At 40.6% G+C, this 27,213-nt stretch overlaps 1 protein-coding gene across 1 annotated transcript in view; it reads left to right on the top strand.

Annotated features, from left to right (window-relative positions):
• Window positions 1–24,385, top strand: part of LOC104509813 (tubby-related protein 4) — a gene marked incomplete at both ends in the record, with an annotated part of 44,422 nt that extends 20,037 nt beyond the window's left edge. Inside the window, 8 exons of the mRNA XM_010151874.1 lie at window positions 2,632–2,766; window positions 6,692–6,858; window positions 16,215–16,439; window positions 18,630–18,864; window positions 19,360–19,504; window positions 20,938–21,082; window positions 22,296–22,389; window positions 24,242–24,385. Of these exons, the coding sequence (XP_010150176.1) occupies window positions 2,632–2,766; window positions 6,692–6,858; window positions 16,215–16,439; window positions 18,630–18,864; window positions 19,360–19,504; window positions 20,938–21,082; window positions 22,296–22,389; window positions 24,242–24,385 (1,290 nt within the window). The remainder of the gene's footprint in view (window positions 1–2,631; window positions 2,767–6,691; window positions 6,859–16,214; window positions 16,440–18,629; window positions 18,865–19,359; window positions 19,505–20,937; window positions 21,083–22,295; window positions 22,390–24,241) is intronic.
• Window positions 24,386–27,213: the final 2,828 nt, after the last annotated feature.

Raw genomic sequence — 27,213 nt, 5'->3', positions numbered from 1 at the left:
ACCAGGAGGAATGGCCACAGTTCAAGCTGGTAGAGGCCGGAAGATGGTGTGTTCCTGTGGAGGTAGCATGGACAGTGGAACAGAGGACTGCTATGGGAGAGTGAGTTTATCCCCAGGTCTGCCACAGCCTCGCTGTGTGACTTGCTGTAGGTCATACCTCATCTCTGTTGCTTTGCCTCTGCTTGCACAATTGAGATAACAACACAAAGCTCAAAGTTTTTAGTGAGGGTGAGTGAAAAACACTAGAGAGGAGCATATCAGGTTTCAGTCATAAGCAGATGCGTGGTACTGCGATGGTCCGTATGTATGGAGGTACTCAGAGTACAGTCATAGAAGTTAATGCGTTATTAGAATCACAGACTGGTTTGGGTTGGAAGGGACCTTAAAGACCATCTAGTTCCAACCCCCCTGCCACGGGCAGGGACACCTTCCACTAGACCAGGTTGCTCAAAGCCTCATCCAGCCTGGCCTTGAACACTTCCATATTGTATAGATTCATGTCAAAAGGCACCAGTAATAGACATAGCGGAAAGTGCTACATCTTTAATTTTAAAGAATTGCTATGAAACAGAGAATGCTCATCATTATAGTCCCATCCTTGATAGTCTTGACACAGAGCTCAATATATTCTACAGAAGGATTGGAAATGCAAATCTTTCCTGCAGTTACACAGGGTAGAAGAAGGGTGACTGGAACTGGCTGGAGTTACTAATTCCCATGCTTCAGAGCACATGGCCAGTGTGAGGGTCAGGAAGAAATCCTTCCCTCCCCTTAAGTATAAATGTAACTCATTGAGTGAAATGTTTTGGTTTTAAACTCTTTGGAAATCATCAGTTGGAAAGACCTCGGAGGCCTAGGTATCCATGCACAGTCAGCCCCACCCATCCTTCTTATTCAAGTAATGCTAATACAGAAGTAATGTTAATGCTGTTGGTTAGTCTATTAGAGTCTATAGGTAAGCTGTTTCTGTGTTCCAGTGTATAAATGCTGAACTGAATTAAGAACTAAATTAATATAACAGTGATTGTCCAATGAAAAATTTAAGTATGGAATCACTAGAAATAATTCTGAATTTGCATCTCAGATCTGAATGACTGAATTGAGGACTCTTGCAGTTTAAACTCTAATTTGGATTCAGTCCAAAATTCTGCCTTTTCTAGAATCATGTGTATATATGTCAGTACAATAAACACACATATTTAACAAATTATGATAAAAGGTAATGTGAACATCTGGTAAAATGTTAGTATCTTTTAAAACTGAGTTTTGTTTTGGCTTTCATGCCTCACTTTTGGTACTGGGTAGGATTTCTTAACCTTCTAAGAAAAGAAACAAACATCAAATTTCCTAGCAAGCCTCTAAAGCAAGACAGAGGACAATATTAATAAATTGATTTTTCTTTCTTTTTTTTTTTTTTTTTTTTTTAATACTGGAGCTCCAGTTGGAGGTTGAGGAAGTTGCAGAGTACACAGATGAGAACTTAAATGAGCCGAATGCACTAGCTTTTTCTGAGTCAGTCAGGGGGTGGATGGACTCGTTACAAGCCTACAAGCTATTTAAATGATTACCCAAACATGCTGTGTTTTCCTTAGAGCAGATGCAGCATAAACCTCTCAAAGGTGACAAGCCTTTGACTCACACAGATGTGTAGGAAGGACTGGAAGTTTGATGGGTTTTTCTTATCAAATTATATACACACAGAGATGCTGATTACTACACATCTTTCTCCAGAATGCTTTCTGATGAGCTTTTTTACAAGTTCAGAAAGCAATACCACTCTTAACTGGCTATGCCACTTTTGTTAACTGAAAAGATGCTGATTGGGCTTTGAAGAGCACTTTATCAGGGGCCAGCAGCATCTCCTGTCAGAACTTGTAAACAAAAAGAGTTAAGCAGTGAGTGCTGCAGATGATGATACTGGTCATTAAGTAATTGAACAAGGGAATTTCAGTGAATACTGAAAAACAAGTCCAGAGGAGCAGAGACTTCTCAGAAATAGTTTTTAAAGCCAGGCATCCATTTGAGCTCATCTCTACCTTTGAGTGCATTGGATCCTGTTATGCAGGATGGCAGGGAACTTTTCCTGCTGCTGCCTAGCTCTTAACATTTAGAATACAGTAATTTGTGAAAGGGCAGTATGTTCTCTTAGAAGTTCTTAGAATGTCTCTATGTGATTTCGGGAGGAGTCCCCAGCACTTGCCCAAGCAGAAGGTGTATTTAACAAATAGCTTTTAATGTGATTATATTGTTCATTACACTGGTTTTCAACTTGGGTCCCAAGGAAGCTTTCCAAAGCATTGGCTTTCAATTTGTGGACATACTGGGGAGTGGACTGTGGAGAAGGATTGAAAACCATCACTGTATAACATAGTAGTACATGCATAAATCACTTTGTCATTTTTTACTGCAGTATATCCAAAGTAAAAACACTGGGGTTTCACATAAGAAGAGAAACTAACAAGCTAAACCTGCTTTGCTTTCACCCATAGACGTTGCAGAAATAAGCAGGTAGAGGTTGAGTTTTGGAACCACTCCTGATGTCAGTAGGCTGAAGTACAGTGTGTTTCAGCCTGGATGTAATTACTTCTGGTTGCTTGCCTTTAGCTCACTCCAGAGCCTTGTTTTTTGCAGATGGACCAGCCGCGTACCCGGTCCCGGTGCAGAACACCAAACCGCTACTTACTGTCAGCTTCACGTCAGGAGACATCAGTTTAATGAACAATTATGACGACTTGTCTCCTACTATCATCCGCTCAGGGTTGAAAGGTACAAAATGAAGCTGTTTCACCCCCTTCCTATCTTCTCCTTCTCTTGTCTTTTTAGCCATGAGTGTGTAGATTGTGTTTTGGGGGCTGTCTCTCCCAGCCCAGCAGCACTCAGCCGCCGATCTTGCCATGTCCAGCAGCAACGCCTGCAGCGCTTGGCGGAGGGAGTTTGTGGGTTTGAATAGATGTTTACATTTTTTGAGGTCCTGTTGTTACAGCAGTTTTATAGAGCAGATTGATCTATGAGTTGGTTTTCAGCTGCCTGGGCTAATATGTTTAGGCTGCTTTGTGTGAATGCCTCTGCTACGTAACACTTCCCTCGTGTCTTTAATTCACAAGGTCCCATGCCTTTGGTAGCCAGGCATGAATCGCAATGCTGCTTTGACTCCCACAGGTTTTCCAAACTTGCTAGAATTGTTAATTATCAACAGGCAAGTTATTCTGAGAGAAAGAAAATTCCGCTGATTAATTACGTCTTGCTAAGTGATGTGTGTGAATGTTTGTGAGATCAGTATTCATGTAAAATGTTTTAATTCACATTGAAATTTTTTACTGTTCTTACCTGTCAGAAAAGTGCCTTACTTTGCCAGCACTCTCAATACAATTTACAGTGCTTTGCCTGGAGGCAAGTTTTAATTCACCGCAGCACGTAAGCACATACTTAAATATAGGTTCCACTGATTCGTTTTCATCTCCACAGACAAATTAATTTTACACTAGGTTTAAAAAAATAAATTAATTAAGCTATTGAAACAGACTCTTCACTGTTCTGTAACAGTGGAATATTTTTGCTGAAAAGTTGCCCTTTACCAGCCCAATAGTGTGTGGGTGATGCACTATATAGGGTAGTCTTAGGAAGTTAAAAAATTGCCTTTGAGATTTCTCTTCCTCTCCTGCTTCCATCTGTGCTGACACAAGAAGCGCAAAATGTAGCATCCCGGGGCATCCCTATGATCCAGAAAACTTCTTCAGCTGAAAAGATGCCCAAAGTCTGGAAAAACTGGATACGATTTAGAGAAGCTCTTGTGATATATACCCAGGGATTCACCAGCATCTCTACAGAATTATAGTAAGCAGGATAGGAAGTTGTCATCTACTTTACCTTTCAGCTGGAAACAGTAGGAGAAACAAAATCCATCTTATGCTTGCTTCAGAGTTGCAGGGCTCTGTCATGCTGAGGATGTCTGTCCTCTTTCTCTTTCCCCATTGACTTTCGCTAATGGAAAAAAAGATCCCTTAATTACGTCACTCTCCTCTAGCAAAATACTAATGTACCAGCTACAGTAGAAATGTTCTTTATGAGTTGTCAACTGGACTGCATCATTCACATCAGTAGAAGAAGAATGAGCAACATCTTGTTGGATTGGGAATGTGTATGAGACAGAGAGAAAAGGTGGTTGGGATATCACCGTCTGTTGTTTTGAAGCTACCCGCTGAACAGTGGAAAATATTTTGCATATAGCTGTCATAGAGAGGTAAACATTTACTGTACCTTCTTACAGAATTTTTTTTCAAGTGACTGTAATTTGACTGGTTGTTGTTTCAGGCAAGAGTGTGCAAAACCACCCAGTTCAGGGTGTCCGTTCCCTCCAGCTTCTTGCTATTCTGCTGAGAGTGGATGGTCTTCAGTATTGTGTGCGAGTCTTAATTCACGGGTTTCTGTTTGAAATCTGTAAGTATTGTTTTGTGGTCTCTGCAGCAGATGCCCTTATGTTTATGGGCTGCTGTAGGCTACTCAGTGTGTTTAAAGCAAGCAACTATTAAGCTATTTCAAGCATTACAAATACATTTTTGCTGTTCTCCTAGCTTGGCATAGCTGTCATTTTACTGGGAGCATTCATATTAAATTGATGCAGGAAAACATTTGCTGTTGGATAAGAATTTGATTACCCAAATACAAGTTCTCCTTTTCATCCAGCTTGATTGCTCCTGGAAGTTTTATCGGTTCTAGTGGAGGTCCTGAACTGTTCAGTTGTATCCTTTCTTCCTTTACACTTTTTAACGCAGTGATTCTCAGTACACTGCTACCTGCAGAACTGCTGAACTGCATCTACCAGTTGTACTAGTTAGCTGCAACTACTACCCACAGAGCTATTGCACATTTAGAGTGCTGTCTACTCAGGGTTTGCTGATACACATGGCTGTAGTGGCTGGCAGGTAGTTTTGAGGGATGGCTCTGACCCACTGGTTCACTTGCAGACTGTTAGCCTAGATGAAGCCTACATCTGATTTCTACTCTCTGTGCTTGCGCTGAGACCTGGTTATCAGCTGAGCTGTTTTACGTCAAGGTTCGATGATTGTTGAAGACACGTTGGCAGTGCAAGCCTGCTGTGGAGCCACGCTGTCCTGGGGGAATGCTGCAGCCCACATCCAGCCCTTTGCTGCCTTCGCAGCAGCCTTGATTCTAGGAGTTTGGAGAGAGAGAGGGAAAACTGCTGGACACAGCAATCACTCTTCTTCTCTTGGTGCGGGGATCGCCTAAAAGTTGTACCTGAAGACAAGTATCCAAAGGAGACTTTTTTCACTTTGTAGTTGTGTAGTTAATCCAGTTACCAGAGTGGACTTTATCAGCTTGCCTCACTGACTTCTAACCTGCCTATCACTATCTCTCCAAGAAAGATGAATAAATCCCACTGTGGACTACTTAGAGGGCTGAGGACTAAGAAAAAAAAGAGGATACAATGCCTAGCTGTGGAAAAATTATCTTGAGGAAGGAACATGTGTCTTACCTCTCATATGTACAGAAGCATAACTCCCATGAGAAGTATCAGAAAGTGGAAATAATACAAAACCATTTTAAATTGCACATAAAAGTCCCTGAAAATGACAAGTTGACAACTTGAAACAATTTTGAGATCCTTCCTGCCAATTCTCATTTCTCTCCAGTTTCTCCATTTGAAGACAGCTTCTCGCCTACAGATGTCTTCAAAAGGTTCTTGGCAGACTGAGCATCCCAGAGCACAAAAGTTTTGTCTTTACCTTCACTTGGTCTCCGCACAGGGTAGCTGCCTTTTGCCTCGGGTTTAAAAGTAAAAAGGTTTAAAGACTAGCTCAGTATTCCTTGCGCATGCACATCTGTCTCTGAAACACAAGCAGAAACACCAAATACGGGTTTAGTGCTCTTGTTACAGTGTGACAAATTGCCGGAGGATATAAGGGTTTGAAATTAGCATCCCTAAATTAACCTGTGGGCATTCCTCATCATGAGGTGCCTGTAGGAGAAGTAACTGATATGTATATTCATAACCATGTACATGAGAGACTAAGCAATAGCTGTGTGCTTCTGGCAATCTCCTGATAGACAGCTGAGTAGATTTTCACAAGTCGTGTCAAAAGAAAATCTATGACACGGAGGCCGTCTGTATTTATGGACAAAATTCCAAAAGTCTTTCTAGTTCGGTGTTGCACTAAAATATAACTCTAGTATGAGTGGTACTAAAAGTTACATTCACAGCCAGTGAGGACTTGAGGCATTGCCAAATATGCCCAGTTTTTTGCACTTAGGCCTTTTGAGACAAATACTCTTTGCTGCTCTCTTAGTCAGTGAGTTTGTTTATCTGTGTATTAGCTTAATTCTGGTTATTTACCCCAAAGATGTGCACGGGAACTTCCACATCAGTTTTAACATCTCTAATAAATTATTGTACTTAGGAACAACCACTGATTACATTCTAGACTCACCATAGGGAGAGAAAAATAGACGTGTTTTACACGTTATTTGCAATGTACAAAATAAAGAGTCATTCTCAGAAGTGCCTATGTGTCATATTTGCTACTATTTCAGTGAAAGGATTTAGGTTTCTAAATACTTAAGTAGCCTTTGAGAGCATGATGTAGCTGTTCAAGTTGCTCTGCAGCAGCTGGAAACACTGTTCCTACTGATTCTGACCAGTGATTGTTGCAAACTGTCTTTGTGATGATTTCAGATGTGGTGGTACAGTGGTGTACACAGGGGGACCTACTTGCGGTAGCAGGCATGGAGAAGCAGAGCCAGCTCGTTGACCTCGGCAACGGTTCCCTGTTGAAAAGCGCGCTTGTCAAGTTCTACAATGTGCGCGGGGAACATATCTACACTCTGGAGACATCTGTGCAGGTAGGGGGTGGTTTTAAGTCCCTTCTCAATGCTTCGCTGACACGCTTTTCCCACATCAGCACTTTGGTATAGATCTGCAGTGTGAAAAGAGGCCTGAATGTATTCTGAAGTAACGATGTAGATAAAAATGCCCTATAAATAATTATTGTTTGCATTAAGGCAGATATCCAGGAATGCATCTGATTCTAAGGCTCATTGTGCTAGCTATTGTGCAAACACAGAATGCGAAACAGTCCGTTTCCCAAAACCAAGGTAACGGACGAGGTAGAGAAAGAATTCTGTTGTTTTATGGTTAAGTGACTGAGGAGAAAAAAAAAAAAAGGATAACTTGCTTGATGTTGTAGCAAAGCCAAGAACTGTGCAAAAGTATTCCAAGGACAGTGTCATAACCACAAGATTACTGCTGCAATTTTCTAATGTACAGTCGGTGGATCTGATGCAATATGTTACTGTTTATGGCATCAGACGGAGAAGGATAAATCCAAAAGTCTTGTTTCTGTTCCCAACTTCTGTACAGACTTTTCACTGTGACCTCAGTCGTGTTACTTGACAAGTAAATGTCAGCACATGGGTTTTGTGCTGCTTAGGAGCACAACGTGCTTCGTAGGTCTTCACTGATGTTTCACTGTGTTCAGGTGAACCTCACTCAACAGTTTTTCACACTTTCTGTGGAACAGGGATGACTTCATTCAGATTTCTGACCGTACTAGTGAAACTTAATCTGTAATAGCTTTGAAATCTAAAACTGAAGGAAAATGCTATAGATGCATTTACTTAATTATGTTAAATGATGATACCATTTATTATCATTTCTTTTTCAGTACCCTGATCTGGGATGGATACAAAAGGATGACGTAGTAAACCAGCTGCTAAGCTTTTGTGTTCGCTTATATTTAGCATTAACCTGAGCTTATTAACGTTAGCGCTCTAATTTAGATAGAATTCTTTAGTTTTGTAATGCATAAAATAATGTTCTCTAAAGCCAACCTAAATATGTACAGTGACATCTAATGCTGATTTAGGTATCTAAAGGACTCACCCGTACACACAGCTTTGTTGTCTTAAACAGCTCTTCCAGCTGAGTAGCACAGCCCTTTCCTCTCTGGATCGATTCTGGAGAAAACATATTTATACCGGTGTTGCTTATTCCCAGACCAGGTAAAAAACAAACCAATCCTCATTCTGTTACTTCACTACCAGGACACCATATGTCCGTGTTAGCTGTTGAACCCATGTAACGCTTCGGTGCCAAGGTGTGAATTCAAGCTGTGGTTTGAGCAGTGGAACCGATGGGGTCAGGTTGCCTTAAGGTGTGCGTGTGTGCAGGCTCATCTCTTACTGCTCTCTCCCCCACTTTGTTACCGGTCACCTCAAATACCTTCATTCCATCTGGTTCTCCCTCTATCCCATCAACTCCTTTTCATATTTTCGGCTCTTCTCTCTCCTCTACTTAATCAGCTGGGAGAAAGCACATGCTGTGGCTGATGTGAGGGCTAATTATTCTGCCATTATGTGAGTACTTACAGGACAACTGACAGGTCACGCAGAACAGGTAACTGCCAAGTTCATGCTGCCGTATTTCTCACACTAAAAATATCATGAGGCTCTCTGCTCTTTCCAGCTGCTAATTTTCACTGAAATTGCAGCATTTTAGCAGCCTGGAGATTTCTTCCCCCTTTGTCAACTTCAGGTGAAAAACCAACGGCTTCAGAAGTTTTAAGCCAGGTTGAAAGTGAAGGGGGGGGAACACACACAAACACCAATTGATAACGCAGTCATGGAGTCTGGTTTCTCCAGGAAATGAGAAACCAGGTAAAATAACATTCAAACTGATGTATTTATGTTTATTAAAAACTGTGTATAAACCTGCCTAAAATTACAGCCACCCCTCTCATTAGTTAGTGTTTATTCTCTTCATTTAGTGCATTTAAACTTCTGTTTACTCAGCGGCAGGAGGAAGTGAGGGGGTCTTTCAGGACACCTGTATCTGCTCATGGGGACTTTATGCTTCTGTGTATGTGACTGCTGGTCTAGCAGCATTGCCAGCTAAGTGACAGGTGTGCTAGAACATTGCCAAGTATTTGGTTTGCTAACAAAACCAGGTAAAAAACGCTGTTGCAAAAAACATTGCTAGTAACCTTTGTTATTCTGTGCCTCTGCTCTAAAGATGTATGTGCAAAGATGACAGAGTGAGTCTGTGGTCCCAGTGATTTGTCTGATGACAAATTTATCAGAGTAAATTAGTCAGTTTTTTGTACCATGACAGTCATCCATGTAATGGGATTTTGTAAATTTATCACTGGTTATTGAAGAGAAGAGGAGAGAGGAGAGAAGAAGAGAAAAATAATTTCCTCATCTTGAACTTTTTTGCTAAAACTGTTTGTTCTGAAGCAAGCAAATGTGTGACTGGAAAAAGCACATCTATTCTAAATAAGCATTGTTCTGAATATGAAGATCAAAAAAGTAAAGCATCAATGAACATAGAAAATAGGGGATTACAGACACAAAACTCATCTTCCATGTGGTCCTGTATCCCAATTCTTTGATAAAGCACACATCATATTGCTGAATTGTTTTTGTTTCTGCTGTTTGTCTTACCCTGTCTTTGATAGGATATTAAGGAAACAAATTTATCATTTATAACAAAACTCAGTCTAAAACTGACACAGGATTTATAAGCAACTTGGCTGGAACATTCTCTAACATCAAATCAGTACGAAACCCAAGGTAGAATAGATTTTTGTACTGCAGGTTACTCATCTTGATGATTGTTGTCATGGATCCATCTCCTCTAGCTTTAGTATGGTTTTGTTTGATTACCTCTCTTTGATTACTTCATCGGTTTCATTTGATTACCTCACTTAAGCTCTTACCTTCAGTGTAGGAATTTCTGGTTCATAAACCTAGTGTGCTGGCTAAAACCCTGGATAGGGAAATCACACCTGTTTAGAAGTATCCAAATGAACACAGTAGCTTTGCATAAAAAAATCACACTCGTAACCAGAGCATAGTGTAACAGTCTCACTTGTTCCCTGCTCTGGGACTTCAGCCAGCCACCCTGACTGACATGCTGCAAGAATATATTTGCAGAATATAGTGAAAAGAGCTGAAAAATCATGGGTAAGGGCTGGAACTTCTGCTACACAGAATCGGACTCTTTTGAACTTTGAAAGAATGATGAAAAGATTTCAGAAGGGACTTCTGAAAGTCAAACCACACCTTTATCTTACTGGAAGCAATTATATGAAAACTAGGTCTATACTGTGACTCCAAAGACTTGATTTTATTAATAGTATATCTTATTTTATAAACAAACAGCATATCTTAAAGGCTGTTGATCAGCTCATAACTATTCAAAAATATACCACCAATTTCTATAAAGCTTAGCTCTTACTATGCTTACCCTTGTGTACACAAACACCAGTGTGATGAACCAAAAATACAGCCAGTTCTTTCAGCTGGCTTTTTTTTTTTTCATGGTCTTGCTTTTTCAGCATTTAAAAATGTGATCGCGACAGCTGGCTGCCCTGATGCTTGTAATTTTTTTTTGGAAGAATGTTAATTTCTTATATTATTTGTTAAATCCTCATAACCCTTTCCTGGCATCAAGCAGGGATGAGACGAATCAACTCGTTCAAGATTGGTTTACACTCATGCTAAAATTGTTTACTGGAAATGCTGCAACCCAGTTTTGTCATTTCAGAATTTCTCATCTGATGTGCAGACAGGTCTTTATTATATCAACTAGTCATACCTGCTGTCATAAAGCCCTCCTCTGAGTGGATACAGCTGCTTCCTATCTTCACATTTGAACTTTAAACAGAGGAGTCTCCTGCAGGATTACTTAAAAATTACCTAACTGCCGACTTTACCAAACCTGTGAAGTTATTCCATCTGATGGTTCAAATTTGTGGCTTACAGTTTGGTTCCTTATTTGCTTTTTATCATTTTCTTTCCTACATATCCCAGAGATGACCAAGAGAACAAGAATGTGAATTTAGAAACCATAATGCTGATCTCTTTTATACACTTACAATCCTAGAGTAAATTTATATTATCTTATGATTTTATACCACTATATAACTGGTGTAAGAACAGATTAAATATCAAGTGCAATGAAGAGGATAAGAGTGAACTGAGCCCCGTATGGACTGAAATCAGCTGTATAGGCAACAAGATTAGGTGCAAAAAATCTGTGCTTACATTTTTACATTTAGTATTTTTAAACACTAGTGCAAAATGCTGTACCAAAGGCTAAATCTTGACGGGAGAGGTTTCTGGGAGTCTTTTGAGAAGAAGACCCACTTGCAGCAGCAGCCTTCACAGCATTTCATGGGCTGCTTCTCTGTTGTAAACAACCTGGCATCTGAATGGATAGATTTAAGATTATATGATCCTGCAGAAACGTGGTAGTTGTGTAAAAGCTATTTTACTAAGGCCTGAGGAGCAGGGTGCCATTTTAGGTTAAACTCAGATCAAAATGCTTTGAGAGAAGAGGCTGCCTTTTATGTTACCCAGCTGAGCTGACCTTGCTTACTTTGTCTTCATTTATTTCACAAAGAGTGTTCAGGTTTGTTGCTTCTGAATTAACATTGCCTTCAATTTCCATTGCTTGAAATTAATCCCTTTGAAGTTATTATAGGATGACAACAAAGCTTCAAGAAGAGCTTATTTGCTTACAGAAAGAGAAACAAGAGCAACAGTTTAGAACTGGCTGGTGAAACATTCTTTGGGATATCAGTAAAGACCTTGACGTTTTCTGTGTAGGCCATAAGATCATCTCTCACTGCTGCAGAAATGAGTCATGATTGGGACTGGAAAATGGAGACACTTGTCTAAGCATAGACTCATTCTGCTGAAATGAAATCTCATCGTTGTACTCAAATCTGAAAAAGAAAAATTACTGTAAAAACAGAGTATAAGGAATATCTGCAAATCAAATAAGAGTTTGCTGCATGAAAAATCGTATAAGGCCACAGCAGGGTAATTTCTGGGCATTTTGTGGTCTTTATGGCTTTTATCACCATCAATTCTTACTAGCGAATGTTATCCTCACTGTAAATATGGGGAACAGAAGAATGAAGTTACGCTGCTTTCCAGTAGCCGTCCATGAATGCTGTGGCAGCATGGAGGTGTGCACACACAATTTTCAAGAGCTGGCACTGCAGCTGTTGCACCTTCCCGTTTCTCTGTGAACAAAGCAGAGGGTAAAATGTGTGTCTCCACATGGGCCGTCTAAAGTGAGGGAAAGCAAGCAGTGTACGTCAGAGTTTTACTTACCCAGACCATTCACTGGATAGTGTTTTGCAGTTGGATTCTTTCTTCTGAGAAAAATTCTGCTTGTTGCTGGGCTTTCTGCCCTGGAATATCATTTTTCTTTCATTACCAGTGGGACTCCCAGTGCCAGCAGACAGGGGATTAGTGCAAGCAGCAGACAGGCCCTGTGGCTTGGGATCTCTGAGCTCAAGGCTGGTGGCATGAATCAGCTTCAACAGTGTTTTCATTGACTGAACTGCATACAGTGATGAAATGTATATAAAATACGTTCTTTCCTGTAAGAGAGACAAATGAGTGACTTAGAAGAAATAACCACAGAGGATGAGCAGGAATATCCATTCCCACATGCTTTTTGAAGGAGAGTTGTGTTCCCAGCTGGGGGTACAGATTTGAGCAGATGTAGCTGACTTTCAAGCCCACTCTGAAAAAAATGGCCAAAGAGTTTCGTGTTGCCCACTTTTTGAGATGTGTTTTCAGTCAGTGTGTAATTGTCATAAAGCCGAATCATATCTGCATGTTGCAGTTCAAGGGTTTTTCCAAGATATTTTTTCCTGCATGTTTGTATTTAAAGCCTGAAATTCATTCAGTCGTTCACAATTTGTGCTGAGATTTTTCAAAACCGAATGAGTTTTCTATATGTAGAGTGAGATTGGAAATTCTCATTAGACATTAAATTTGTTGCTGCATTTCCTTGTTCCTAGGAGAAGAAAACAAGTGTGCAAATATGGAGAATAAAAATTCTTCTGTGCTAGAATCTGCATGTTTTTTCTAACAGGTGCACTACAGGTATCACTGACATTTTTTCTTCCTTTTTTTTTTCTGAAACAATGAAAATAAGTGGATGCTTTCTGAGGAGCAATAATTTGCATTGGACGTTGGACTTCAGTTGGGATTTCTCAGCGGAGTTTGGAAGGAAAGCCGTGGCCAGCTCATAACTACCTTACTGTAGTAATTGATTCATATCCCTTGTCCTTCAAGGAAAAAGTGGGAAGCATAGTTATTGAAAAATATTATTGGAGCAGTACATTTAAAGGTCAGGTCAGATCTGGCATTTAGGTGATCTTTTATTTCTCCAAGCCTGTAATGACAGGCTAATTTTCCCTGAACCTCATCTTACATCTTAGCCCTTCACAATAAATGACATGTTGCTGGATATTAGGCTTGAGGAGCACCAGGGAACTGACCATTCCATAGAAAGGAAGGAGAGGTGTGTTTGGTGAATTGGTAAGCAAAGGCAAACCAGTACGTTACAAGAAGTTTAAAATTGAGATTGAAAATATTAAGGTTGAAATTGAGATTGAAAATATTAGGGTTGAAATTGAGATTGAAAATATTAGGGTTGAAATTGAGATTGAAAATATTAGGGTTGAAACACGTGAGATGTGTGGGAAGACTAAATATACAAATGGAAGAGTAGAAACGGCATGATTTACAAACAGTACAACACCTGCAGGTGGGGATGTGTGTATTTAAACATGCAAGCACTCACATTTGTATTATGTTTATGTATTTTTATGTAAACAAGGGAGTCAGAGATTCAGAAGTTTAGAAGATGGCAGAACTGTGGTGACTGTTGGGAAAGCATGGTGAAATCCTGCAGTGAGGCAATGTCTTTCAACTTTGACTTTCCACTCTTCCCCAGATGCACAGTGCCGCGTTGAGAGGTCCCACCCAGTGTTTCAAAGCTGCTGCAAAAACTCTTGCTTGGGGATGCGTTTAAGACCACAGAGGTTCTTGGACTGGTGCTAGCTGCATCTCTACTGTGCTCTGCATGCAGCAGTAACCTGAGGAGGGAAGTGGTTTCATTTGACTCTGCGTGGATGAAGAGAGGACTGTCTGGGTGTGACATACTGGGTTATAAGAGCTGCAATACTAGACTTCATGGTAGGGCTGTGTTGGTGTGCTGGATTATGATAGCTGGGATATTAGGCTTCTCTTCTGGTGTTACAGTCTATCCAGTAAATAAACATTTGTGTGCTGTCACCTACGTGTTTGTTCCTTTACCATATTATAGGTGAGCTTTAGTTGATGCAAGGTGAACAGAAGGATGTGGTTCGGATCCCACGGTCACGCTCAGGTAGATAGTTCTGCCCGTGCTGGATTTCAGCCCTTGGGGAAATGAGGGTCACTTTTACTGGTGCCTTTCTCAGGCTGTCATATGGTAGATGTGGCAAGGATTTAGCTTTTGTCAATGTCTTTTCAATTGCATTTATTTTGCAAGCAGCTTGAACTCTCTCGTTACTGCCAGACAGTATGAGGGCTGAGCCACACTCTCAAATAATGAAAATACCAATCAGTAAGCGTTACTTTATGCGATCTCTCATCAGATTTAAGGCTCTGTCCCACAGATTATGGTTATGAAAAGCCATGTAATAATTACTGATGATACATAAAGGATTTCTCGACTCTTCTGAAGTTCTCCACTACAAAATGCCTTTAGCAATTACTGTGAAAATAACAAGGTTCACATCTTGCTGCTTTCCATTTGCATATCAGTCAGCCTGAAGGTTTGTGCCTCTGTTGAAGCATGTGTGTGTGTGGTGCTGCCTAGACGTAATGAAAATTAAGCTTCTTCATTCCTCCCACTTTAAAACCAGTCTTTTCCTTGAAATTTAAATCTAGGAATAGATGACACAGCTGGGAAGATCCTTCCTCTGAAAATGTTGTTTTGTCCAACCCTTGATAATATACTTTGATACAGTTCTGTGCAGCTGCATTGTGCTTTGTATGATTCACATAAAAACAACTTGTCCCAGGTTCTCACCTTTTAAGCATCTTGAATTCGTAACTGGAGGGAAAGCGTTTCTCCCCAGACTAGATAAGTAACTTCTGGGCTGATCTACCCCAGGTATCTGGGCACCGTATTTACTTGAGAGGGCTAGATAGAAGTTACTACTGATGGTGCCTTGACCTTTATCTTCTGTGTAGTTAATTCTTGTTTGGTGCATTTTATGAAGAGCAGAGATATTCCAAGGAGACCCTGACCTTTCAATAAATACTGTTTATAATTTAGATTAAAAATACGTTTGCTTAAACTTTTGATTGACACAGATTGTGAAAAGAAGGGAGCTATTCACAGGAGGGAGTAAATTTTTTGTAGTTCACTGATTACAGCCCTGCTGCACAGTATTCTTCATGGAGTGATAGTTTCTTCTTTCCTCTGTGTTGTTTATTTGTATAGAGATAGCAGCTATGAAGTTGAAATTCCATACAGTGTGTGTACGTGTGCAAATACAGATGCTTTGTAACACAAAGCATGAGGTGACAGGTGGATGCAAGTAACACTCACAAAGAGCAAAAGTAATAGTGATAGGGCAGGAGTTTAGAGAGCTTCTTGCAAGCACCACTCAGTATTCTCACATGAACCCTTAATGTTCACGCAGCAGGGAATAATGTCCAAAGCAGTGTTTGAGTTGTTTGTTGTTACTCTGCTCCGTGTTCTGACACTTAGTACCAGTCACCCCTAACTCTTTCTGTTTTTACTGTCATGAATTTAGACATTTCTGAGCGCAGACAAGCAGAAGACAAAAGGCCATTCTCTGTTTTGTTCCCGGTGCTCTTTCACAGTTCACTTCCTCTGGGAGTAGCACAAAAGAGACACTGTGCAGAAGACTCGGTGCAAGACAAGAAAGCTAATTGGGTTTGTCCACTAGTTTACTGAGTGTCTCTGGGCATGTAATTTAACTTCTCAGTTGTAAAACGTGAGCCGTTACTGGTGGATGACGCTTGATTAGAGGACTGAAGAAATCATCTGGTTAGGGCATCAAAAGCTTTTTAACACTGTGTGACCTCAAAGTCAGTTATCCTATCTAGGTAATGAATGTAGTAGGCAATCCCTTGTGTGAAGAGCTTTAAGCCTTGTGAGTAAAAAGCATTGTATAAACATTAGCCACTGTTCATTGATAATTTCAGATGTTCACAGTCTTCTCCCTTCTTGTGGGCAATAACGTGCACTTCTAAGTTTCTGGAAGACTTAAGGTAACTTGATCGATGCAGAATTCATGTGGTCACTTGCTGTGCAGCCATCTCGGAGAAAGTATATGCTCTTTGAAAGTTGTGTCCTTTTCCTCTCCACGCAGCGTCCCATCATCTCGATCTGTTGGGGTCACAGGGATTCGCGCCTCCTGATGGCTTCTGGACCTGCACTGTACGTTGTCAGAGTCGAGCACAGGGTCTCCAGTCTGCAGCTGCTGTGCCAGCAGACCATCGCCAGCTGTCTGCGGGATGACAAGGATATCAGCAAACTGACCCTGCCCCCTCGGCTCTGCTCGTACCTCACCACTGCCTTCATGCCAACAATCAAGGTAAAAGGAAAGAAGCGCCTGTATGTGTGTGAGGACGAGGAAATTTGCTTGGTTCCCCCCGCCATGCTGCTCCTAAGTGACAGTGGATAAATTATAGTATAATTGTCATAATTACAGTTTTAAAAGCTTGATTAAGTGTCATTCTTGTCCTCTTTAAGAGCCCAATGATCTGTTCGGTACCTATTAAAATCTGAAAAGTGGGCTCACACATGCTGGTCTGCATTATTCCATGGGGGTGGCCTTTCCAAGGACATCCCAAGGATGAAATATGCTGGTGACTTGCAAAGACACTAAAGCTCACACCGATGATAATACTGTGTCACGGTTATAGGAGAGATTCAGAGCGGTAAAACTGTTGCCTCCCTACTTATTACATGAGCCCTTATATTGCCAGGGAAGTTATACTTAAAAGAGTGGTGGCTGCCCAAATATTTCTACTGACAGTGAGTTCTGCTAACCTTACTGCTGCAGGGGTGCTGTGGGAAAATAAACCAGATACTATGCCTTTTCCTGTACCGCTAGCAGAGCCATCTGCTCAACGCCTTTGTTTCATGGTTTTGCCCTCAGTCACATCTCAGAATTTCCAAACTCTTTATCACAGCCTGTAAACCAGAGCATTAGCTGGTAAATGCCCTACATTCAAACATAAATTTTTGTGTCATGTAGTTTTTCTGTATGTGTTACAGCATTCTCTTGAGCCAGTTTCAGGTCCTTTTTAAACCTGCTAGAATAACTAATTTGAAATCACTGGAGTTGGCCCAGCCTAAATGAGAACAAATTATGCCTAAAAAATAACGATTCAGCACCATTCCATCTGGGTACTGCTAATCAGGGCAATTTGTGTGACTGTAAAACATTTCATTTACTACAGAGAATAAATACCTTGCTGTAACCATAACTCCTTGCTCTCTAGAGATGCATTTAACAGGCTAATGGGTCTGAGTTCTTTGTAGCATGCCAACTACTCCCCAGATGCTTTTCATGTTGTCCCAGAGCCACCCCTGCAGCTATCTAGAGCATCAGTGACGCTTGCTTGGCGGGGTGGGATGGGATGAGATGAAGGCAACAGTTGGCTGTAGCAGGACTGGGAGCCGTGATGGGGATCGGAGGGGCAGAGGCAGTACAGGGGCACGTCATTCTGTCACTTTCCAGAGGGCATGCTGTGGTGAGGAGCAGTCACAGGCCTGCGTAGCTGAGAGGCTGAACCAGGGTTCCCAGAAGCTCCGTTCCCCTGCTCTTCCATGGATGCTTCTGGCACCTCCTCAAAACTGCTTTGTACTTTACCCTGTCTCTCCCCCCTCCATGTACTCCCACCTACATTGTCAGCCATGCCTCCAGTGCCTGGCAAGGCACCCTCTTCCCTGCATACATTCCTCTTTCCCCTCCAGCTTGAGGACTGCATTACAAATCACTCCTCAGCCCGTATCCACCTCACCAGGTTAAGGAGGCTCCTTTCTTCCCCTACTTTTTTTTCTTCTATTTTCATTTTGAAAGAAACTGTGTTGACTTACACACATTAGTAGTATTTGTGTCATACAGGCTGTATTGTCCTAGACAAAAGCAGTCCAACTGCTTTAGGACTGAATTCTTCATGGATGATACAGTGTGGTGGCAAGCAGGGATAAGTAGCCCACCCTGAGCTTTGTGCACATATTTCTCCACATTGCATGCAAATAGGTCCTTGGTGAGAAGGGTCGTGTGCTTGGAAGTGATTTAAGAGGGTACAGGCTTCTTCCAGACCTGACAGCATTGGGACACAATGGCATAGCATGTACCAGTACTAACCAGGAATGGGAACCTGTGTGGCCAAGTTCACTTGGAGGGCCAGCAAGAGGCAAGATATTCTGAGACTTAACCGTATTACCCACATTAAAAGAGAAGTTTGTAATAGAGTTGGGACTTGAATACAGGTTTGTTACCTAATTCAGTGCTCTAGCCACAGTTCCAACCTCTGCTTTGGTGTAACTATTTTAGTTTTCTGTTTACAGCTGCTTTTGACCTGAGTAATACACAGCCACTATGTCTTGCATGCGAGACCTGCATAACTCACACAGTAACCTGTACTAATCTTGACCTTCCAAGTTAGAGTTGGCGTCAAATTCAGCTAGTTGTGTTGGGATTAAGTCACCGCAGAATAAAAGAACAATAACCTATAGGAAACTTTCTCTTTCCTTCCTTCATTTAATTAAGCCTCCTATCCCAGACCCAAACAATATGAGAGATTTTGTCAGCTACCCAACAGCTGGTAATGAACGACTTCACTGCACGATGAAGAGGACAGAAGATGACCCAGAGGTTGGTGGGCCATGTTATACTCTGTACCTGGAATACCTTGGGGGACTGGTGCCTATTCTGAAAGGACGTCGTATCAGCAAGTTGCGGCCAGAGTTTGTCATCATGGATCCTAAAACAGATGGAAAAGCAGGTAGAATTGAAGTGTTGCTCTGTATAAAGAAAAATTTAGAAATACTTCAGATATTAAATCCTCAAGAGTTAAAGAAAATCTCTATATGCAACATGGAAGGGCAGCCAAATTTTTTTTTCTGATGCGAAAAACTCTTTAGCGTGACCTAGGCTCAAGCCTCTGAAATCATACTGTGCTACCTTCTGTTTTACAAAAGGGGACTCTTTGTATTGTGAATAATGGAGAATAGATCTCTAATTAGCAGAAAATACTCTTTAATCTCAGTTTTGAAGTCACTTGAACGCTCTTCATCCCTCTGAATCATGTTCACTTGAGTTTGAACCACTGGAAATCTGGAGTTTATACTAGGCAGGGTGAAAACCAGTTAATTTTTCCTGCATGGTTTTATCTCAAATGCTGCCTGTGGATTGGATTTATGTGTCTGATGACTGATAGTTGTAATTGGTATCAGTTTTCTGAAGCAGCGCTTACATTTTCTGGGGCCTGTCTTGATAGATGAAATCTATGGAAACAGCTTGATTTCCACTGTGATTGACAGCTGCAACTGCTCAGACTCCAGCGATATCGAACTGAGTGATGACTGGGCAGCAAAGAAATCCCCCAAAATCAGCCGAGCTAGCAAATCACCCAAACTCCCCAGGTAATCATTTTTTGGGTCTCTCTTCTGCTTTTTCCCCAGGTTCCCTTTCCCTTTCCCTCTTAACTGTCTCAACACTTCACGAAATTAAAAGCAAACTCCTTTGGGCAAATAGGAGTCTTCTGGAGGAGTGAGGTTCTTTAGAGTGGGAAGTTCTGGAGTGATCTCAGAGATTGGTGTTGAGGTGGACTTTGGGGAAGGTTCTGGGGTGAAAGGTAATGAGAAACAGTAGGGCACCACTTCTCCCCAAGCAATCTCGAGGAAAGGGTTTATAAACTGTCCTACCACTCTGCCACATGTAAACTCCTGCCACCAAAACATATGTTTTGTCCTTCAGACAATCTGTTTCTACCTCCTTTGTGCGTGGGGTCCCTGCTCTAGTTCAAGCCTTTATTTCCCCAGGGGCATTTTCAAATTCCTAAGTCCATGCATAGGTGGCATAGATCCTGGCATAGGTGGCACTGCTGCTGTGGTGGCTTTGCAAGGGAGCTTCAACAAACAGATGCTCCTAAACATTAGGTTGATGAGTTTCTGCAACAATATGCAAAGTAAGCTTCTAAGATATTTATCTGGTAGCTTTCCTGCCTGCTCTTCGTTATGTTCCTTACATACACAGACAGACCCCTCCACCCACACAGAGCTTCACTTCCCGTAGGCACTGACATCTGTCTGCCAGCTTCATGTTACGGGACTGAGGCCCTAGTGCCTTCTAGCTGCAGCCTTTCAAAGAGCTTATATTATGAGCTTGCCCTGGTGTGAGACAAAGCAAACGCATCCCTTTATATGGGAACATAACATGTGAAATAGCAAAGTTTTAGTTTAATAGTACTTGACAACAGAACCATCAGTTCCTGAGCCTAAAACTGAAATGGCTCAGGAAGAGCAATTGTCTTGCATCCTTGTTTTTCTAAGAGCATACTTTTGAAATGTAACTTTTGGCTCTTATGTTTTCTACAAGTGAGCTTTTTCAGGTGCTTGAGCTCCTATTCATTACCCCCTTCATACAGTGGGAAGTGGGAGTAACTTTTGGCTTAGAGTGAGACCACTGATGAATTTTGTGGCTCCTTGGTTTGCTGTTCTGCCAGCTGAAGTGTCATGTTTCCGTTTCTTGAGGCTTTGCTCAAAGTCTGCGGAGGTGAAATACCTCAGCTCTACACCTTTTTATGGATTAGTGGAGGATGTATTGTATCTGGCAGAACTACTGTAAGCTTTGTGAGATGAATCAGAAAGCAGCCAGTCTGAGTTACTGCAAACATGTCAGGCCCTATGTATCTTTAAATTTCACCCATAACTCTCCGTCCTGTAGACTCTACAGTTTTCATTAGTCACTTAGAGGACACCGTACCAGTTGTCTTCATTACATCTTTACATTCAAAGACGTGAATTTTGTGCATTTTTGCACGCCCATTGATGATTCTGATTATTGCTTTATGTAGAATCAACATAGAAGCTCGCAAATCTCCTAAGATGTCACGAGCTGCGCAGGAGATCTCAAGATCGCCAAGGTTACCAATAAGGAAACCTTCTATTGGTTCACCAAGCCTAACCCGAAGAGAGTTTCCTTTAGAAGATATTACTCAGGTATTGTGCGCATTGTTACTGGACAGAGGTAACAATATGTGATACAGATCTAGTGATCACCAATAAAAATTTTTCGTTTAATTACATTAACTAAGTGGAACAACTAGAGAATTGCTTCTTCCAGTTCAGCATTTGAAAGTGTCAGTGGAATATCAGGCACCGTTTGATAAATCCTGTCACTCCTAACTTCTGTTAACGTGAATCCATGTTTACTCTAGGTGATGTTGTTGGCTGTTTGAATGCGTACGGGCAAATGCCTCATCGGTTTCTCAGAGCTGTCTCAATGCCACCACAGTTCTCTGCTTTGTTAAGAATTGCAGATAAGAAAATGCTTGCTTCAGAGGGCCACATTTCCTCTGTTTCATATTAACAAGAAACAGCCTTAATTGGAAGGAAGGCTAAGAGTTAGCACTTTGTGCTTTTTGTGGTGTTCATGACCTGTGGGTAAATGAAACTTAGGAGACTGTAGAACTGTCTGGGTTACGTATTTTATTAATACCAGCCTGCGATTTTTGTTCCTTTTCAGTTGTTTTTTTTCTCCTCTGTGATTTCACTTTTTCCTTTACACTGAAACATTCTAGATCAGTTACACAGCAGCAGTAGATAGGACCAAAATGCCCTTTGGGTAGGGCAGGAGACATAGATCCTCCTCCTGATACTGACAGTGTAACTCTTGGGCTTTGAGAAAAATCTCTTGGTCTTTCAGACCCCTAATTTGATCACCATGGAGGCAGTGGTTTGGGAAGGTGCTTTGGAAGCTCCAGGAAAAATATGTCTGTCATTATGGGTAATTAATTTCTGTCTCAATTATTATTCTATAAAGTGATGCGTAAGCATAGAAGCAAAGGGTAGGGTGTATTACTTTCTGAAATACTGAATAGCCACTCTCTTCTTGTGCAGGAGAACCAAGTGTCTGAAAACAGACCTGTTCTCACTAAGCGGCCATCATGGTGGTCAGTTCCTCAACAGCTTTAATCAGTCTATGTGACTCTTGTGTACATCATTTGTGATGACTTTCAGATACCAAAATGAGACTTCTTGGTGACTGGGTGTAACAGTTGCTACACAGATATGTTAGGCTGTTTCAGTAAAATAAAACCAAGTGAAGCTGAAATTGTATTATTATTTGCACTAGCTTGATTGCTCTGCAGTTCTTTATTAGAGCTTGATATGGATTTTATTAGGTGAAAATGATCGTGTTTTTGCTTTGCAGCACAACTACCTTGCTCAGGTCACATCTAATATCTGGGGAACCAAATTTAAAATTGTCGGTTTGGCTGCTTTCCTACCAACTAACCTTGGTGCAGGTAAAAGTAAACTCTCTTGGTTTTTCACATGTGAAACTCTAACGCAACAAACTTACGCCATGTGATTCTTTTTAAGTGGCAAAAGGCTTTGTTAATGATGCGCTTACTTTCATTACACTTATAGTAGGAATTAGATTTTACAGAATTCACTGTGACTAAAAGAGATTAAAGTCTATAAATACAATAATGAGATGAGCAATAACATTTTAAGTCTCAGTTGTAATAAAAAGATTAATTAACAATCAAGCCCTGTCCTTTATTTTTACAGTTTATTTGAGCAAAATGAAAACAAATTAAAAAAATTTGTGCAAGGAGACCAAAAAATTACCTTTTAAGTTACTGTAATAGAAATATTTTTAAAACTCAGATTTTTATAGTCATTTAGCAACTAATTATACCAAAAAGAATATTATAAAGGTCTTACTGCATCGTGCTCAAGATTCTTCAAGTCAGTGCATAGCCTTGTCATAGGGTTCTCTTGCTGGACCATGAGTGAATTTGTAGCCTTCAGTAATAGTGGCAGTTGTCTTTTGACCTTTTTCTGGGTAGGCCAGTTCTCCCTAGATAGTCCTGTTGAAAGGGAGAAGGCTAAGTAAAGAACAGGGTACCACTTAGCAGAACTAAGCTCTGCACTGAAATACTAACACAAGTATGGGAGTTTTACTAGCTCTTTGGAAAACTTTTTCCTGTGTTTATGTATATCCATTGTATATCCATTTTTGTTTATGTAGTTAGGTCAGGACTACATAATGATGTCCTGGGTGCAGAATTAGTCAGATTGATATCTTGTGTGGCTACACTGACTACTATCAGACAAGATGTGGAGTCCAAACTACTGGAGAGAGGACCTTCTCTGGCCCAGCCTCCAGGCAAAGGACAACCAGTGCTACTGCTATTAGGGCAGTGACACCTTCTACTTAAAAAAGTGTTCTGGAAACCCTCGGGTTTGTTTCAGGTTTGGGGTTTTTTTAAGTAATTTACCACTTTTTGACATCTGCGTTTGCAGTGACTGTCAAAAGAAAGTGTAAGAATGACCCTACTGTCTCAGACCAGAGGTCATTCTAATTCCCTCATTATCAGTGACAGGTATGTAGGGAAGGATGTAGGTGTAGAGTAAGTGTGTAATGATACTTGATTCAAATATTCACAGAGTGGTAGGGGTTGGAAGGGACCTCTAGAGATCATCTAGTCCAACCCCCCTGCCAGAGCAGGATCACCTAGAGTAGATCACAAGTGGTTTTTATTCTCCCAGTCTCCTACGGTTTGGATCCCAGGGGTAATGAGCCAGAAGGGGTTTCTTTGTATGTAGTAACCCTCAATGGATTTCCTTGCTGAGAGCATTCCAATTTTGCCCTCAACTCATGTAGGTCAGTAGCATCCTGTGGTGAAGACTTCCAAAAGTAGAATGGAAAATTATTTTCCTTCCATAAAAATAGATGTGAATATAGATTAAGTAATTAATTATTTCTGCAGATTGTTTAACTACAGAGATGCTGCTTCTATTTAAAGCTGGATGTGGCTTTGAGCAACCTGGTCTAGTGGAAGGTGTCCCTGCCCATGTCAGGGGGGTTGGAACTAGATGGTCTTTAAGGTCCCTTCCAACCCAAACCATTCTATGATTCTGTGATTCTGTGATTTAAAGATAAATAGCTGAAGGTAACAATCTCTTTTATCCTGTTTATGCAAAGTGTTACATAGTGGTTTAGCTAAGAATGGCCCATACATGCATTTGTTCATTAATACATTAAATAAAAATAGTCATAGCCCTTCTGTCTGCTTTGAAATGATTCTTAGCTTTAGATCCTCTTTGTGTAACGGGATTTTTTTTTTCCTTGTTATACTCTCTCTCCAGTAATATATAAAACCAGTTTGCTGCATCTGCAGCCCAGGCAGATGACAATATATCTCCCAGAAGTGCGGAAGATTTCAATGGACTACATTAACCTGCCTGTCTTTAATCCAAATGTTTTCAGTGAAGATGAAGATGACTTACCAGGTAAGGAGGAGCTGGAGGTCTGCCATGTTATGGGTTAAGCTAGACAGAGGACAGATCACCTGTGTCACTAGCCCCCTCTGATAAACACACAAATCAATATCCCATAGTCTGACGGGGATCTATGGAACTAGAATTAGAATAATTAGAATTAGAATAAAATTAATATGTATTATGGACATTATTTTCTAAAATATGTGGAAAATATAATCTGTATAGAGCTTCTGAGTTTCAAAGTCATAGGAAAATAAATCTTCTATTTAGTTCACTAAGAATTCTCCGTAGGCCAAAGCCTTGCATTCTGCATTTTGTAGGACAGAATCATAATGTGTTGGAAGCCCAAATGGGTCGTTCATGTGACCTGATAACAGCAAAGCAGAGCTTGGTGGTAGGAGCTTGGATTGGAGGGCAGGTTCCCATAAAACTCATCCACCCTTTGAAAAGTGATAAATGCCCATTTGGATTTATATCAACAGGAAGTCTTACAGAGAGGCTAAGTGTAAAGTTTTTTTGATTGGAGGACGTCCTGAGTACTTCCAGTCCTTTTACCTTCACAACACATGCACCCAAGCCTTTCCTGCACTGCTTGAATCTTCTGCTGTGAAATGAGAAATTCTTCCTGATCCCCCTTGTTTATGGACTTGTTGTGGTTCAACCAAAACCAGCGCAGTTGTTTATTATGGTTAGTAAACAACTACTTTACTGTACTTAAAATGGAGCCTAGTCTCTCACAATATGGGGCTTGGCTTGCCTAATTTACACCTAGATGATATTCATCTGTAGGATCTGAAGAAAATAATAGAAACATTGATGACTGTATATATATTATGCATAGGAAGTACTTGACCATGTTTCATAATAGGAAATGTCCAAGCTGACAGAAAGTGATACAAAAATTAAATAGAAAAAAAGAGTTAATAGGACATTTTCACATCTCTTCCTGAAAATTGCATTAGATATGCAATGTCAATGAATTTTATATTATTAAAAGAGCTGAAATGATATGCAGAATTGCAGGTTGGTGAACACCACATAAATATAGGAAAAATTGTTAGGGAGTTTTGTTACACCTCTTTGAGAAGGCTAGTAAAAGAATCACACTATTTTGTCCTCCATAAAAGCCTTCCTCTTCTAGTCCACTTTTTTCTTTCTGATTTCTTCTGAAAATTCATTTCTGACTTAACAAATGGAGGCTACTTCAAAAACATTTTGGGGTATATCTTTTCTTAAAGCCTGCATATAAAGCAAAAAAGTGCGGTATGCTAATAGGAAAATCTATTGCAGTGTAAATAATGATTACATGATAGAGTAGAAAAAACATCGTAGAAAGCTGCTCTTGGGCAGTGGAATGTTCAGTGAGGTACTGCTGGGCCAGGTGCTTTTTAATGTAGTCAGTAAAGATTTGGCAAGGCAAATGGACAGTGAATTGATTTAACTTGCAAATTATACAAACAAGTCAATTAAAAACCATTGGGGAAATGAAAAAAAAAAAACCCAAACCATTGGCTTTAAACACTTTGGGATATTAAGCAACACCGCGATGAATGAGATTTTGTTTGATAAGACACTTAATACCCGTGACAGCAACATTGTGCGTTGCTCAAGCCAAGCTAACAATTAAACCTCAAGCTCTGGCGGATAAATTGCTAACCCGCAGGCATCAGGATGAAAGCATGGCCAGCCAAGCACGGAACCACAGTGCCTGAGGGTCAGTTAAGTTTAGCTGTCGGTGGTCTTCTGAAGGAGCGAAGAGAACTACCATAAAAATTTGCCAGCCCAGCCACAGATCTATCTCTACACCTATCACATTTGTGACTGATGCTGATAAAAGCCTAATGCTATCAAAAATGTAATTATAGTCCATAGGTAGATAAGTAGAATTTTAATTAGAAATTAATTAGGAACTGCCAACGGCTGGAAGAGTCCTGACTAATGGATCTCTTGCCTGATGGGGTGTTGCAAATCAGAGGTCTCCACAGAATTTGGCACACTTAAATGATCCTGGATATTACTCTAGTCTCTTTTTCTCCCATAAACCTGCTGATGGAACTTGCTTATCATTTTCCAAGGGTTTTGTACAGGAAAACTAATAAAGAATCTGCAAGGTTCTTGGGGGCTTTAATATAGTATTTACTATTTCTCCTCACTGTTATATTTTGTTCCTTCTTACCTTGCCTACTGCACCTGTACTTGGTTCCAGTGTCCTCATTTCCCTGCCATGCTCCAGCTTTTCAGTGGTAGTTCCTGTTGGAATCACTCTTACCACTTTTAGCAAAAGAAATTGCAAGCAATTAAGTAAGCTCCATGCTTTTGCTTAAAATTGTCAGAATTGGTTCTTGCCTCACTGTCCCTTGTTCACCGCCAGGAGTGGGAAACTTTTCCTATATACACTTGCTTCTTTTCACATTTCTGATTGCAGCCTGTCCAGACATTAATGCTGAAGTTGCCCTGACTACAATACTCACTTCCTGAATCTTTTTGGCTTTCCATCTATTTCTTCACACCCTCCCCTTGTATTTCCCATCTGGCTTTTACCTGTTTTCTCACATCTTTTCCTTACGAATCTTCTTTCAAGAACTTTTGTGTAAGTTTTATCTGTATTTCATTCAGTCATATTCCTCTCTCTGTTTCATCTTCCTTCCTTTTGTGTTACTTCTTGCTTTGTCACCCATTATACTCAAGAGATGGTAATACTTCCCTTTTCCAACTGTTGTCTGTATTCCATAGTTTTCCTAAACTCATTGAGTCTGGGGATGTTACACTAGATACTATACAGTGCCTTCAGAGCAGGTCATCAACTTTCTTTCTCTTTTCATAGAATCATAGAATCA

The sequence above is a fragment of the Eurypyga helias genome, unplaced genomic scaffold, assembly GCF_000690775.1.
Source record: "Eurypyga helias isolate BGI_N326 unplaced genomic scaffold, ASM69077v1 scaffold9865, whole genome shotgun sequence".
In the NCBI taxonomy this organism is placed as follows: Eukaryota; Metazoa; Chordata; class Aves; order Eurypygiformes; family Eurypygidae; genus Eurypyga; species Eurypyga helias.
The sequence above is the reverse complement of the archived record's forward strand: the minus strand, read 5'-3'. Positions and strand labels throughout refer to the sequence as shown.